Source organism: Buceros rhinoceros, unplaced genomic scaffold, assembly GCF_000710305.1.
Source record: "Buceros rhinoceros silvestris isolate BGI_N320 unplaced genomic scaffold, ASM71030v1 scaffold10419, whole genome shotgun sequence".
NCBI classification, from domain to species: Eukaryota; Metazoa; Chordata; class Aves; order Bucerotiformes; family Bucerotidae; genus Buceros; species Buceros rhinoceros.
The window spans coordinates 7474-20386 of NW_010432116.1; the positions used below are offsets into that span (position 1 = coordinate 7474).

General features: G+C 41.0%; 1 protein-coding gene across 1 annotated transcript in view; it reads right to left on the minus strand.

Moving 5' to 3' along the window:
* Positions 1–9218: 9218 nt before the first annotated feature.
* LOC104500060 (glutamate receptor ionotropic, delta-1-like) overlaps positions 9219–12913 on the minus strand; it is a gene marked incomplete at its 3' end in the record, with an annotated part of 9420 nt that continues 5725 nt past the window's right edge. The window contains exons 2-3 of the mRNA XM_010143655.1: positions 10577–10738; positions 9219–9338 (exon numbers count right to left, since the gene is read on the minus strand). Coding sequence (XP_010141957.1) covers positions 9219–9338; positions 10577–10738 — 282 coding nt within the window. The remainder of the gene's footprint in view (positions 9339–10576; positions 10739–12913) is intronic.

Here is a 12913-nt window from a genome sequence, read left to right on the forward strand (position 1 = left end):
CTTCAAATATGATGTAGAGAAAACAAGGAAAGCCTCTTCCTCACAGCAATATTACTTTAAGTTCTCACGTGCAGTCTGGAAAGCATAATTCTAATTGGCTTGTAATCAGCTAAAGGAAATAGTGATGTCATCTGTCAGGTTTATTGATGATGGTTATCCATAAATTCTTTCTGTTTTTCTCCCATCCCTGTATTTCCGCTGGGCACGTTTTGTTTCTCAAAGCCCGTATTTTCAACGGCATTAGTCAGCACACCGAAGTAAAATAATGGATTTTACTGCTATGCTTTTTCCAGCTTTAAATGTGTCCATATAAAGCCCTTAGGATGCCCCCAGAAAAACTGCTTTTCATTGACTTATGTTTTTTCTAAGTGACGTGGCAAAAAAAAGCAGATTGTAATACACCACAGAGGAAATAAAGATACAGGCGTATATAGATTGCACTATATGTGAGTTTGCATATGGTCTAATCTTTCCCACAATTTAAAGGCTCAGCATTTTTATATAAATGAAACAAAAGGAAACTAAAGCAATTCAGGAACTAAGATATATCACATCCCGGTCTCTATCCTGGAAGCAGGTCTCAGAATTCAACGGGAACGTCTGCCTCTGCAGACCCCTACTGCTGGACTGGTCCTCAGCTTCCAAGTCTTGGAAATACCGGTAGTTATTTATTGTAAATTCAGAACAGGAAGGATTTCTGAAATAATTAAAGCCAGAGCGGCATTAGGTACACCGATGTACCTGTTTTATACTACCTACATCTAGAAAGCTAATTCAGCTCCAGGAAAGGATATTCAATCTTTGCTGCAGCCTGACTAACTACCACGGAGCAATGAGGATTATTAATGTGGGCAGGCTGCGCTGGAAGATGCGGGAGGGAAGGGAGCTGAAGAGGGCCGTGCTGCTCTAATTCCTCCTTGCCCTTCCAAAAGATCCTGCTGACTTTTTTACTTCTCTTCATAAAGGGTGAGAAAACAGGGCAATTTATCTCCAAAATCCAGTATCAATACTCAAAACACCTCCCATAAATCCTCCTGTACAGACACCAGCAAAACTAGTACAGGGTCTTAAAGTACATTTTGCTCAGAACCTGTGAGGACAGAGAAAGAATCTGGCAGAGAGCAGGAGCTGCGGACAAGAAGATCCTCTCTGAAGTGCTCAAGAAACAGGCTGTAGTAGTTCTCCTGCACTGAAGCCACAGGACACGTATAATAAGGGCACCCAATGTATTTTAAGCAACAAAATGTAATATTTTATCCCAATAAAACCAGGAAACAAGAGTAGCTAGAGCTTAATCTATAAACGTGGTGAACTCCTATGACATTTTCTAGCCAACCTGTGCTATAAAGAACATACTGAACCAACCAAATTTGCAGGCAATGGGTTGTTTCTTGAATCACCCATATCCTCATTGGATTGTCCAATACTAAACTACGCTATACAGAATAAATTCACCTGTAGGATCACAACGAGTCAGCAACAGGGAATCTGTGTGATTTTACTGGGACGTTGAGTGTCCCTGCCCCCACGGCTGGCTGGGGAAGATGTCACCTGGAAGCACTAAGGCCATTGCTACAGAGATGTTCTGCCTGCCGTGTGCCTGTTAGAGCACTAGCGCTGCGGAAAGCTCTCCCTTGTGAACCTGAAAAATCATCATGAATTATAGTGAGAAACCAGTGTAATTGCAATAATTGTTCTAAAGCCAAAGCTACTCAATGCCTAGACTCCTTTCCTTGCGGAATCTGACTCTCACCAAAAGCTGACTGTATTAACAACAGGCAATCCAATCTCCATGTTCCATTTGTTCTTCTCTACTGGCTACAATAAATGACTGTTTGCACTGCATCCTGGGAAGGGAAGAAATAGAGAAGGATCCAGATAATTAAAAAGATTCAACAGGAGTTGTCCTGGATAAAGTATTATCACAGTAGTAAATCATGGCTGACAGAGTAGAGGCACAGAAGTCTTGTAATACCACCCACAGGCAAAATACACAGAATTACATTACAAAATAATGAAAACATATATGAAAGCGTCTCCCTTTCTTCTTCTGAGATTTAACACTAGGCATTTCTTTACATTTTTACTTTCTTATTAAATCAAACCCTAGTTGAAATAACATAGTTATAGATCTTTGAACACTTCATTTGTCTTTGCCCAAACCCTCCACCAAGATTCAAAATAGAAACTGACGAGAAACCGATATTGAATTCTGCTCCGACATACTGATTTGTGGAATGGATGGCATCTGTTTAATCTTTTGGTTGGCTGTATGACTGTATGGCGGGCTCTATTAAAAGGTTGTGGTTAGGCAGCACAGAGGAAGGTGCTGATCTTTCAGAGCCAGACTGCACGCAGGGTCAGGCTGAACTGCTTGTGGAAATAAGGGAGATCGAGCCTTCCGTGGAGGCAAACAACCGTCCAGGAAGAGAGAAGCTTCCAGAGTGCAGGGCCATGTAGCTGGGGGATGCACAAGAGGAAGAGAAGCAAACTCAGAGAGCAAGCCCCTGACATAAGACATTCACCTTGAGCCCCAGAGAAGACTGGACATTTTGTTTAATTAAGCAAGCCCCTGACATGCTCTGTAACGAGGGCAGCAGACTCTGTGGGCTCTACCCTAGATTCACTCGTTCATTTTAAGCCAGCTCAGCCAGCAAATCTGTGTTTTCTGCTTCACTGGTTACTGTGTTCATATTTGTGTTCAAATGCAAAAAAAAAAAAAAAAAGCCGCTAAATGCCATTTTAAGCCAGCTCAGCCAGCAAATCTGTGTTTTCTGCTTCACTGGTTACTGTGTTCATATTTGTGTTCAAATGCAAAAAAAAAAAAAAAAGCCGCTAGATGCTGAATGTCCTTTCAGTGAGGCTATTGAGGAAAGGTCCTCCTCCGAACGCTCACAAACCAGAGTTAATGAAAAATAATAACAAATTCTCAGGGCACTTCCCTCACACTCATAAAATAAATATTTTGCACTCTTTTGCCCTTGCTTGCCCTAATAAAAACATGGAGTAACAATACTTATTTCTCTTCAAAGTTTCTAGTGAAATTACCTCGTAAAACAAAATACTTCCCAATTTCTTATTTTAAAGCTTAGGAAGGAGGAAAGAAAGAAAAAGCAGAGAAAACTTCAGGTTCAGCTCCACAAGCGAGCTGCTCCCTCCTCCCTGAGTTTGAACCATGAACAGCCGCATCATAGCTGGCCTAAAACACACACCCGACACCCAGACCACAACACTACTCATCCCTGTCTCAGCTTGGGTGATAACTCCCTCATTAAAGATGCACCTGGTTTTAGAATGCCGATTTTAACACTCCAGACATCCCCATTTTATGCAATATTGCATGTGTTAAAAAAGGAGACTGTTATACCCGAGATTCATTATAACCTGGGAAGTATGGCACAGGATGCGACTGACAAACAGAATTTCTAACCTACAGGCAGCGGTGCACGTGGGCTGTGGAGACTCCAGCAGCATCCTCATTGCTGCAGGTATCCTGGCCCCACTCCGAACTCAGAATCAGCTGCTTTTTAAAACCTAGCCTCAAGCTCCATGCTGTGAAAATGTCATCTAAACAGCCAAACAGCCCTTCCGAAGGAGAAGACCAGCATGATCTTATGCTTGGAGGAATTCCAACCAAAATTTGCAAGACATCCCTTTTACCCGGGGTTGACACTGGTATAATTTGCAAATACACACAGCAGTTTGGGTCTGCAAATACAAGCAACCTGTCATGCAAAAGCACGGGGCCCACTGGCAATGTTTTCCAAAACCGTAAAATAAAAAAACCCTTAAAAATAACTATATATCACGTATTTGCAACAAAACCCCACATTTCTAAATGTGCTAACCCGCTTTTCACTTGGTGAGTGTAACAATGCAGCTCTAGCTTTACAATGAAAGCGCATGGAACATAAAATACTTCAATTACAAAAAGACCCCAAACCAATTTGCCGAAGTAGGGCAAACAGGGACCCCACGTCATTTCGGGTAGAACATTCATGTTGATCATGTTTCTTCTCTAGTTTAAAAATGGATCACGGCCATTTCCTATATGTTCAGCTGTATTTTTCCCCATGAATAATTCAACTTGCGGAATTTGCAAGGAGTGCATTTATTTTTACTCCTCACATCCATCTTGTGCAGAAAAGCACAACTGAAAAATGAAGGAGGTTTATTACTTTGAGTAAAATACTCCAGATTCTTCTTCAGTTGGACACAACGTACTTTTAGGGTGAAGCGTGATAGGCTACCACAACACTATCAACTCAAGCAGAAAGTTACACCCAAGGTAAAGATGTGGAAATTGTATTCCACCCAGAAGGAGAGGACTATTAGCCCTTCCCTTTGCAAGGTAAGAGAGGATCTTCAGTGATCACAAGTACCCAAGACTTCAGTCTCACGTTTCAGCTGAAAGGCACCTTTGGCCACACAGAGTAAACTGAATTTCTCCACCCAGGTGCGTGTTTATGAAGTGTTAAACAGAAGGCAGGCATCTCTTTTCCAGCTAAACTCAGGCAATTTAGGTATGTACTTTTCCATGGGAGTAAAACGGATTCCATTACAGTAGTAACCACCTAAGACAACCCTCTCAGGATTTATCTTTCAGTGGCACATGATGTGACTTGGCAGTATTCTTGCTGATGAAAGCACTCAATACTGCAGACCCCTAAAAATACAGCTCCTTTCTGCAGTGAAACAGCACAGGATTTCTCATCATGGTAATGACATTCTGTCTAAAAGTACCAATTCCAATTAAAGCACTGTATCCGACTTCAAAAATGGGATGTCACACAAATCCTTACAGTGCCTTCTGCAAGCTGCCTCCAAAGTGCTGGAGGAAACAAGCATGACTGTTGATAAAGCAGATGATATTTCAAGAAAATCTCATTTAAAAAAATTAAAACATACCAACTGACAGAAAGGAATAACCAATGGTAAACGTTCTCTTTTTGAACAGAATGTTTCCTATGAAATACAGCATGTGTATCAACCATTAATTCTGCTTTCATTACAGCCAGCTCAGTAAAGAACTGCAGACTGCTTTATAAAAAAATATGATCCCTGTCATAACAACAACAATAGCATTTCACACTTACAGAAGATCTTTGTGCCAAGACAAAGACAGACAGGCTTGATCTAACTAAGCCTAACCCATCCCTGCAAGGGCAGGCAGTTGTTCGCGTATTCTCTGCATACGTGGTCAAACAAGAACAAGTAGGTGTCCACCTCGAGAGCTTGCTGTGAGTGAGTGAGTTGCCAGAAATCCCACCCTGGAGCCCTGACTCCCTTAGTTTTGTTCCCACAGTTCGTTAAACTATTACACTGTGCAGAATCCACCCAGGCGCAGAAACGTGAGAAATATGAACCAGCTTGTATGTTCTGAAAGTTACAGCGAGGCTCTCGTTAATAAGAACTAATCATATAAAAGGTTGGTAAGGAGGGAATTAACGTAGCCCCAACCTCCTTTCCCACCTCATGCCCCTTGTACCATGGAAGTGGGACATGGTTCTTCTGACAATTCCAAACAAGCTCCAAAGGGATGGTGTCTCATACAATTAGAAAAGCCGTTTTTAATATTATGATTCATTCAGTTTCTTCACAGTTAAATGGTTTTGCTAGAGTCCTCCTCTTTTTCTGTCAGACTTCAAAACATTGTACAAAGCACGCGAGTTCCCTCAAGTCCACGCTGCACAGATGGGGACACGGGCTGATGAAACAAAATGATGTAAGCATCAGCCTCAGCGCTGGGAATGAACCAGCAGCTCAGGAAGCTTAACCTAGGAGACATACAAATGTAAACATACAAGAGAGGCCTTATGCATCCATAGGGGTAAAAAACCAGATTCATACATGACTAATAAATAAGAATTGAAGAGAAGGAAAGCAGCATGTTGGGAACTCTAAATTCAGAGGAATACCATTCAGTGTTGAATAATTACAGCAATTAAGGCTGGTGCTGAACTGGATGCATACCCCACTAGCACGCGAGGTGGACAGCAAAGGAGAAACGAGGAGATAGGGGGTTTATCTACTACAAACGCAAGTCTCAGAAGTCTCAAAGGGGTTTGAACATAATAGGCTATTAGTCTCATTCCTTCTGCTCCACACACTTCACCTGAACTCTTTACACCACCTTCTTGTTTTTCCAAGTTACACTTCCCCTGTCTATCTTTCAGTATATCTTTCACTCAAATGTCATTTGATTTAAACATGGCCTCAGCTATTAAAGTGTCTTACTTTTTTCTTTTTGCTCCATTCTGTTATGGTTTATACTGTTTACAGTTCTCTTATCTCTTCATACCGTGTTCTTCTTTTAAAAGGAAATATAGTGATACTCAGGTTGCTATTTTTAAAGGTGTTTACAGACATTAGGAATATAAATCATACCAGCAATTGTCAAGCATGAGGCATTTAAGCCTTTTCAACTTCTCTGACAATCTTATCCTTCAGCTTTCAAACGCCCTGATAAGTCACCGGCCTGATCTCTTTTTTAAACATCAATTCAGGGTGCTTTCTCAACCTCCACATGCACACAGCGAAGAGAAGGTAATCACCTGAGCCTTTTGTAAAGCAAGTTGGCAGACCTAAAGGGACATACTCTGGTCCTTTATGTTTAAACCAAAGAAATTAGAGCTCTTTCTGAAGTTTTCTTTTCATGAAAGCATACCCAAACAAAGGAAAAAAAAAAAACCACACCCGAACTACACAAAAGCCTTTACCACAGAAATACGGTGTTAGGACTGGTGGACTAAAGGAGAAGTAACACCAAGAGAGCAAATACACAGATTTACTTGCACTCCTCACTCAATCACAGCTAGTGGAAGAACAACTGTCTGGAGAAAGACCAGATCTCAGGGCAACTGGGAAAAGTCAGGATGACTCTACAGAAAGGCCCTGAAAATACCTACCGAATTTGGGTTACTATGTTGGACACCCTCCTAGGAGTCTTTCTGGTGGTAATGATCCCTGAAAAACTTCCTAAGGGATACTGAGTATTCAAAGTCCACCGGCTTTTGACTGGAGTCCCTCTGAGGCTCAACACACAAACTCTTCTACCTTACCCTGTCACAGATCCTAAGAGCAGAGGGGTTTTGTAGGGTCAGGGCAGGGGTGAGTAGATACAGGTGGTCTCCACACAGAGGAAAAGAAAACCAGGCAGAAAGAAGTCTTTGTTTTTCACCTAAAACTCATTCCTCCACAGCTAAATCTGAGGGAAGGCTGATATGGGAACAACTGCCAATAAATCAGAATTTATCTCTCACTCAAGTAATATAAACAAGACGAGCACAACTTCCTGAGCTTTCAAAATAGCTTCTGAGCTGCAACATATTTTTGTTGCAATAATATGAAGTCAGGCTGTTTAAATAATGGAATACCAGTAGTTCCATGGTAATGTGGTCTAAGAAATACCATCTCCTCCAACTATAGACTTCTCTGGCATATTACTGACTTTTTACTCTCCCTATATGTAAGGCGAAGGATCATTTCCAGAACTTCATTTTAGCTCACAGTAATATTCCACAGCCAGCAGCTTTTTACCCATTTCAAATTACCCTCCCTTTCAGTTGGGGAATTGTATAGTGTTTTGAGTTTAACATCCGAAGAGTTAAGCCTTCCTCTATTATCCACCCAAGCCCAAACTAGCACATTAGGGATCAAAAGTGATCAGTGCTGTATCGGCTCAGCCATTTTACTCATTTTTTCCATTTAGTATTTTACCTATTTCTTTGCCTTGTGGTCCCTTCTGAGTGATATTTTAGCTGTCTCCACACATGTGGATTATACCTCAATTTGGCTGGCGTGCTACCCACACCAACGGGAGAGTTTTGGTGTACGTGTTACCATACTCGAAATGTACATTAGGAAAAAAAAATACTTGACACATCGTAATTTCCCTTTACGGCCTCAAACCTGTTCTGAGTGGTAATCATGCCAATTTTACTGAAAGGTAAATCGAAGCCTAAAGCAATTATGTGACTTGCTCAAAGTCACTTAGGAATTCTGTTACAAAACAGAACCCAACTCAACATTCGGGTAGTGTTTGGAACATCAGACTTCCTTGTCTGCAGTACAAATCATCTAGAAATGAAAGCAGAATGAGAAAGAGCTTTTTCTGGTCATTACCATACAGGAGGGTGCCCGGCCAATCAGCCTTCAGAGACATTTTTTGGCTCAGAAGTTTTTCAATTACATCTCCTGAATCTTTATGCATTTCTAATACTTCTCTTCCTTCTGTTGAAGTTCTAATCGATACTGCAGGCCTTTGGTTCCTTCTCCAGAACCCTCGTGCCAAGTTAGCCTTTGAAAAAGTCTCAGGCTTAGCTGCTTGAGAAGACAATGTAAAGACACGTTCTTTGTTTCTTCTCCATTTGGACCCATCTAATTCAGGCGAATCAGAACAAAAGACAGAAACCAATGGTAAAATGAAAATAAAAAATATCATAAATTTTAATTCTTCAAGGAATCCTCTTTGTTCAGTTCTGCTTAATGTGGGACCCGTTGACCATACAGTGCTAATGTCTGTATTTCAACCAGGTGACCAGTTCAGGGGCATTTTGTAGCTTGGGTTCCAGTCAATTGTCCACTGTTCAATTGAGAGTTTCAGGGGTTTTTAAGCATCGCTCCTGCATGAACATGTTCAAAGCAGCCTTCTCAGCCCATGACAATTTATGTTAATAAGCCATCGAACTCCTCTAACTGCCTTTTGATCCCCACCAGTCCTTGTTCCACCAGCACCTTTGATGGGTTGTCCTTTACTTCACATGATGTAGCATCAGCCTTTTGGAAAATAATCTGCCTTCCAGTTTTCTTATTTATCTCAAATTCTGGCAGCAGCTATACTTTGAAACATCTTTGTGTGATTAGGTAATTTATATTCTCAGTCAGCTTCCTTAGTAAGACAAGTATCAATTATATCTCAATTAACAATAAAATACATGAGGAGAACTGTGCAGTCTTCACTGTTCTGTTCACACTCTTGTTACGGTGCTGCATCGTTACTGTGCATGTGGAAACAACTTCCAGCACTCTTGCCTACCAATATAAAATTAGCTTTCGAGATTTAAGTGCGCAAGATATTAGAAACCATTCCTCTTACAGTAAATTTCCTCTGCAGTGTAGCACTAATTCATTCCCAAAGAATAACATTTTCTCCTGTGAAGCAGAACGTACATTATTTAGAGGAAAACAAAAGAGAGAAAGAGGCAGCATATCTTTACCCTCCGCACATCTTTGCCAAATGTCTCGCTGTAGCTAGTGCCCAGTATTTCAAACTGAACATAGGGGTTGGCACCATCTTCTCTGAACTCCATGACACCAGTAAGCCCAGTTATATGGCCCTAAGGAAATAAGGTTCAGAAATTTTAGATCAGAACAAATTTGCTTTTATAAACACTGCTCTTCACTAAAGCTATGCCACATCCACTCTGAAAATGTTTACAGTGAACTTAAATGTAGCAATTATATGTTCTTCAATAGCTCAAACACAGCACCAGAAATTTTTGTTTGTTTGTTTGATAAAATTGCCTTTGCACTAACACATCCACTGTATATTGTGGGAAAAAGCTACCAGGTCTTCATCGTTCACAGAGACAGACCCTCAAGAAACAGAGGAGGACCTTGGTGAACCTTTCATTGTACCTGAGGGCAGCAGGTTCTATTCTGGGGTTGAATACAATGGCATGAACTCCAAGATCAAAAGGTAGAGTGTGCCTGCTGTGCTCCCAAGAGAGGCATGAAGAAAAGCTAACGTTTTAAGGATCAGAACCTCTCTGTGAAGGTATCATGGAGTTTGATTTTAGGTTTGAGCAAAGAAGCCTGAAATGACACCAAAGCCTGAATTCAGGAACAAGCAATTGCGTCATTGGGACTTGTCAGAGCATAACAAAACACATCACTTTTTACTGAGGAAAACCATTCCATCAATATACATGGGGAAACAGAGTTTTCTTTCCGATAAAGTTAGTATAGCAAAAAAAGAGTGTCTTTTCCCACTCATATTTGAGATCAAGTAACTTCCATATAAGGAACTGTCGAGCATCTGCAAAGCCACAGCACTGTCCATATCTGAGTAATGCAACACGCTGCAAGGCAGCGTAACTGTTAGTGACAACTTCCCTAAATCGGATTCCTTTTGCTCCGGGCTACAGTACACAAACAGACAGTCACCAATGCTCAGCTAACTTATGAACCTAGTTGAGCTGTAGTAAATGGAACATAAGTCTTAAATCTTATCGTTGGTTGGCCCCTCGAGCTCCTCGAGTTTTTCTCTTGGGGAAATTATTCCAATGCATGCACCCCATCAATCTGTATGACTATTCCTAGTCAAGCTACCTCCACGGAAGGTAGCTCTGAGAACAACAGAAGTAGAACACACAGTGCTGGACACCACTGCACTGTGTGCAATTTGTTTGTAATAAAGAATTTGATTGTTTAATAGCTGAAGAACATTCCTGGTAGTTGTCATAAATCAAAGAGAAGTTGAAGAGAGATCAAAAACCTCTTCAAAAGCTTATCTGAAGTAGAAACAAAGCAACTCTTTCAGTTGCTCACATAACTGTGGATAGTCTGTTCTCACCTTCTTAATAGTCTCTAGCATGGATCGTCCTCCATTCCAGGGTTTCGTGGATTTCCTCATGCAGTTCAGGCTTGCCATGCTGTGCCATTTCCTGTCCTCCAGTTTTCTGTGGAAAGCATTGGCCAGCATGAGCACACTGTCATACAGGTACAGGTTGGAAACCTGCAAACAATAATAAAAATGAGCCTCTTGGTTTACTTGAGCATCCCTTTGAAGAAACTGTAAAAACCAAACACCACACTAAAAGCTGGGTATGTTTGACTTGTTCAAGGCAATTCAGACAATTCAGCGCTCACTCCCTCCTTTCCTGCTCGGCACCTGGGCCCTTCTGGCTAAGGAGCTCTGGCACCATTGCATCGCCTGTGTGGTCCCTACACCACTGTAATGCAGTGCTGTAAGAGACGGCAGTTCCAACATAAACTCCAGCGATCGACGGAACACAGCTATCTATCACTGAAAGGCAAGGACTGTCAGTCCTTTCCGCAAGGAGAAAAAGAAAAGATTCAGTTCTCGTTCTACTTGTGCATTTGAGCATTCCCCTTGGTAATTTCTGGCACAGCACAATAATAGTAACGCAATGTGCAGAATGGAGGCAGGAGAAGTGACAGCATTACTCTGGTCTTACCACCTCTCTCCACCAAATATACAGGAGACTGGTCATTATTCTGCTTTCCCTGGAGCTATTGATTTTAGCCTCCTTATTCTCCAATTTGCATGAGATAAAAAGAACAATAATTGAGGACAAAGGCTCTAGCAAGAGCACCACACTAGTAATGCCTGACTACACATTTCATTTTTCAAACTAAGGCCAGGCCAGCAATATATGATCAGACCTCAGACATGCAGTGGTATCCACCACAACCGGTAAAACTATACTGCCTACAAAAATGACACTCAGCTGGGAAAGCTTAAACATATATTGCTGTTGCATCACTGGCTCCAAGTAAACTTCTGATGTCTTCAGAATCGAAATTTTTCACATTCCATAATCTGGAGTTTGACATAAATTGAGAACCAAGGCACTTAAAAAAAAATCTTCTAGCATAAGTAAATCCGAACAAGAGATATATAAACAAAAATTGAAAATAGGAAGAAAATACACAAAAAAGAGGTTGAGGATACCCACTTATTTAGGCGACTGAACATAAAAAGGGATCTTAATGTGAAAATAAAGCAACACCTATGAGATACTATCACTGAGAATCTCTCCCATCTGGCACTGCCATCTTCCTTCCCTTCTTTTCTTTCCCACCTTCCTGAACAGACAATCCACATTCCCTGTACTTCCTATAGTTGATCCAGTTAATCCTATGCCTTTTAGAAGAGTTTCCAAAGTGGCCACTTTCCAAATTGCCACTTTTTAAGACATTCAAGAGTTAATAAGAGTCCCAGCAACTGTGTCTCTTCTGCTCAGTTGCATTTGTCTCCTTATTCTGCAAATATTTTCTAAACAACTTTCATATAAAGCAGCCAAATGAATCCTCAACAGGGCACTTTTCTCCTCCTCTGTGTTAAGCTACTTAAAACCCTGAACCCACAAAACAAACTGCCCCACCCCACACACCTCGAAACCCACTTGCTCAGAAGGCAGAAGACGACGTTGCAGAGAACACAGCAGGTTACTTTTTGCCATGGAAAGAATATTCTGCACATCCTGTTGTACACCCTTACCCGCTGGTGTTCTGCCACTCCAGTTCTCTTCCACTGAAAGCCTCATCCAAAACAGTGAGGATGTGGTACTTTTAAATCAGCAAAATTCCTTTTTTCATGTAATCATACTCTGAGCATTCACTCCAGTAAAAACTACATGTATACCCTACTGCATTTTACCCCCTACTAACTGAAAATTCAGTGTCTGATGGAAGAGGAAGTTGAATTTTATTCACACAATCAACCCATCTATCTTTGCTCTGTAGAGCAAAACCCAGCTCCTGAACTTCCACAGTAGTATAGAATGTATTTGCCTAATCCCCAAAAGGAGGGAGCTCTGTGCTAGAAAACAGAATTATGGAAGCAGGTCAAATCTGAGTGTGAGTGTGGCTGAACACTTGATTCCTTCCATACCTACATTAAGAGATATTATTAAATTACTGCTTATGTTTCTATCATCTTTTTTCCTTTCTAAAGTAGAAAAATAAGAATAAATACCTTAAATATGCTCCTCTTCTCAAATCCTACCTGAATTCATTATTATGTATGTAATTTCTTGTAGAAAAAAAGTTACTTAAAACATGACACAGAATTCCTGCCCTGCTCTCCCAGTAAATCCAGGGCTATAATAATTTCCTTTATTCATTTCAATTGAGGACAGTGCTGTAGAAAGAGAAGGGTTCAGCA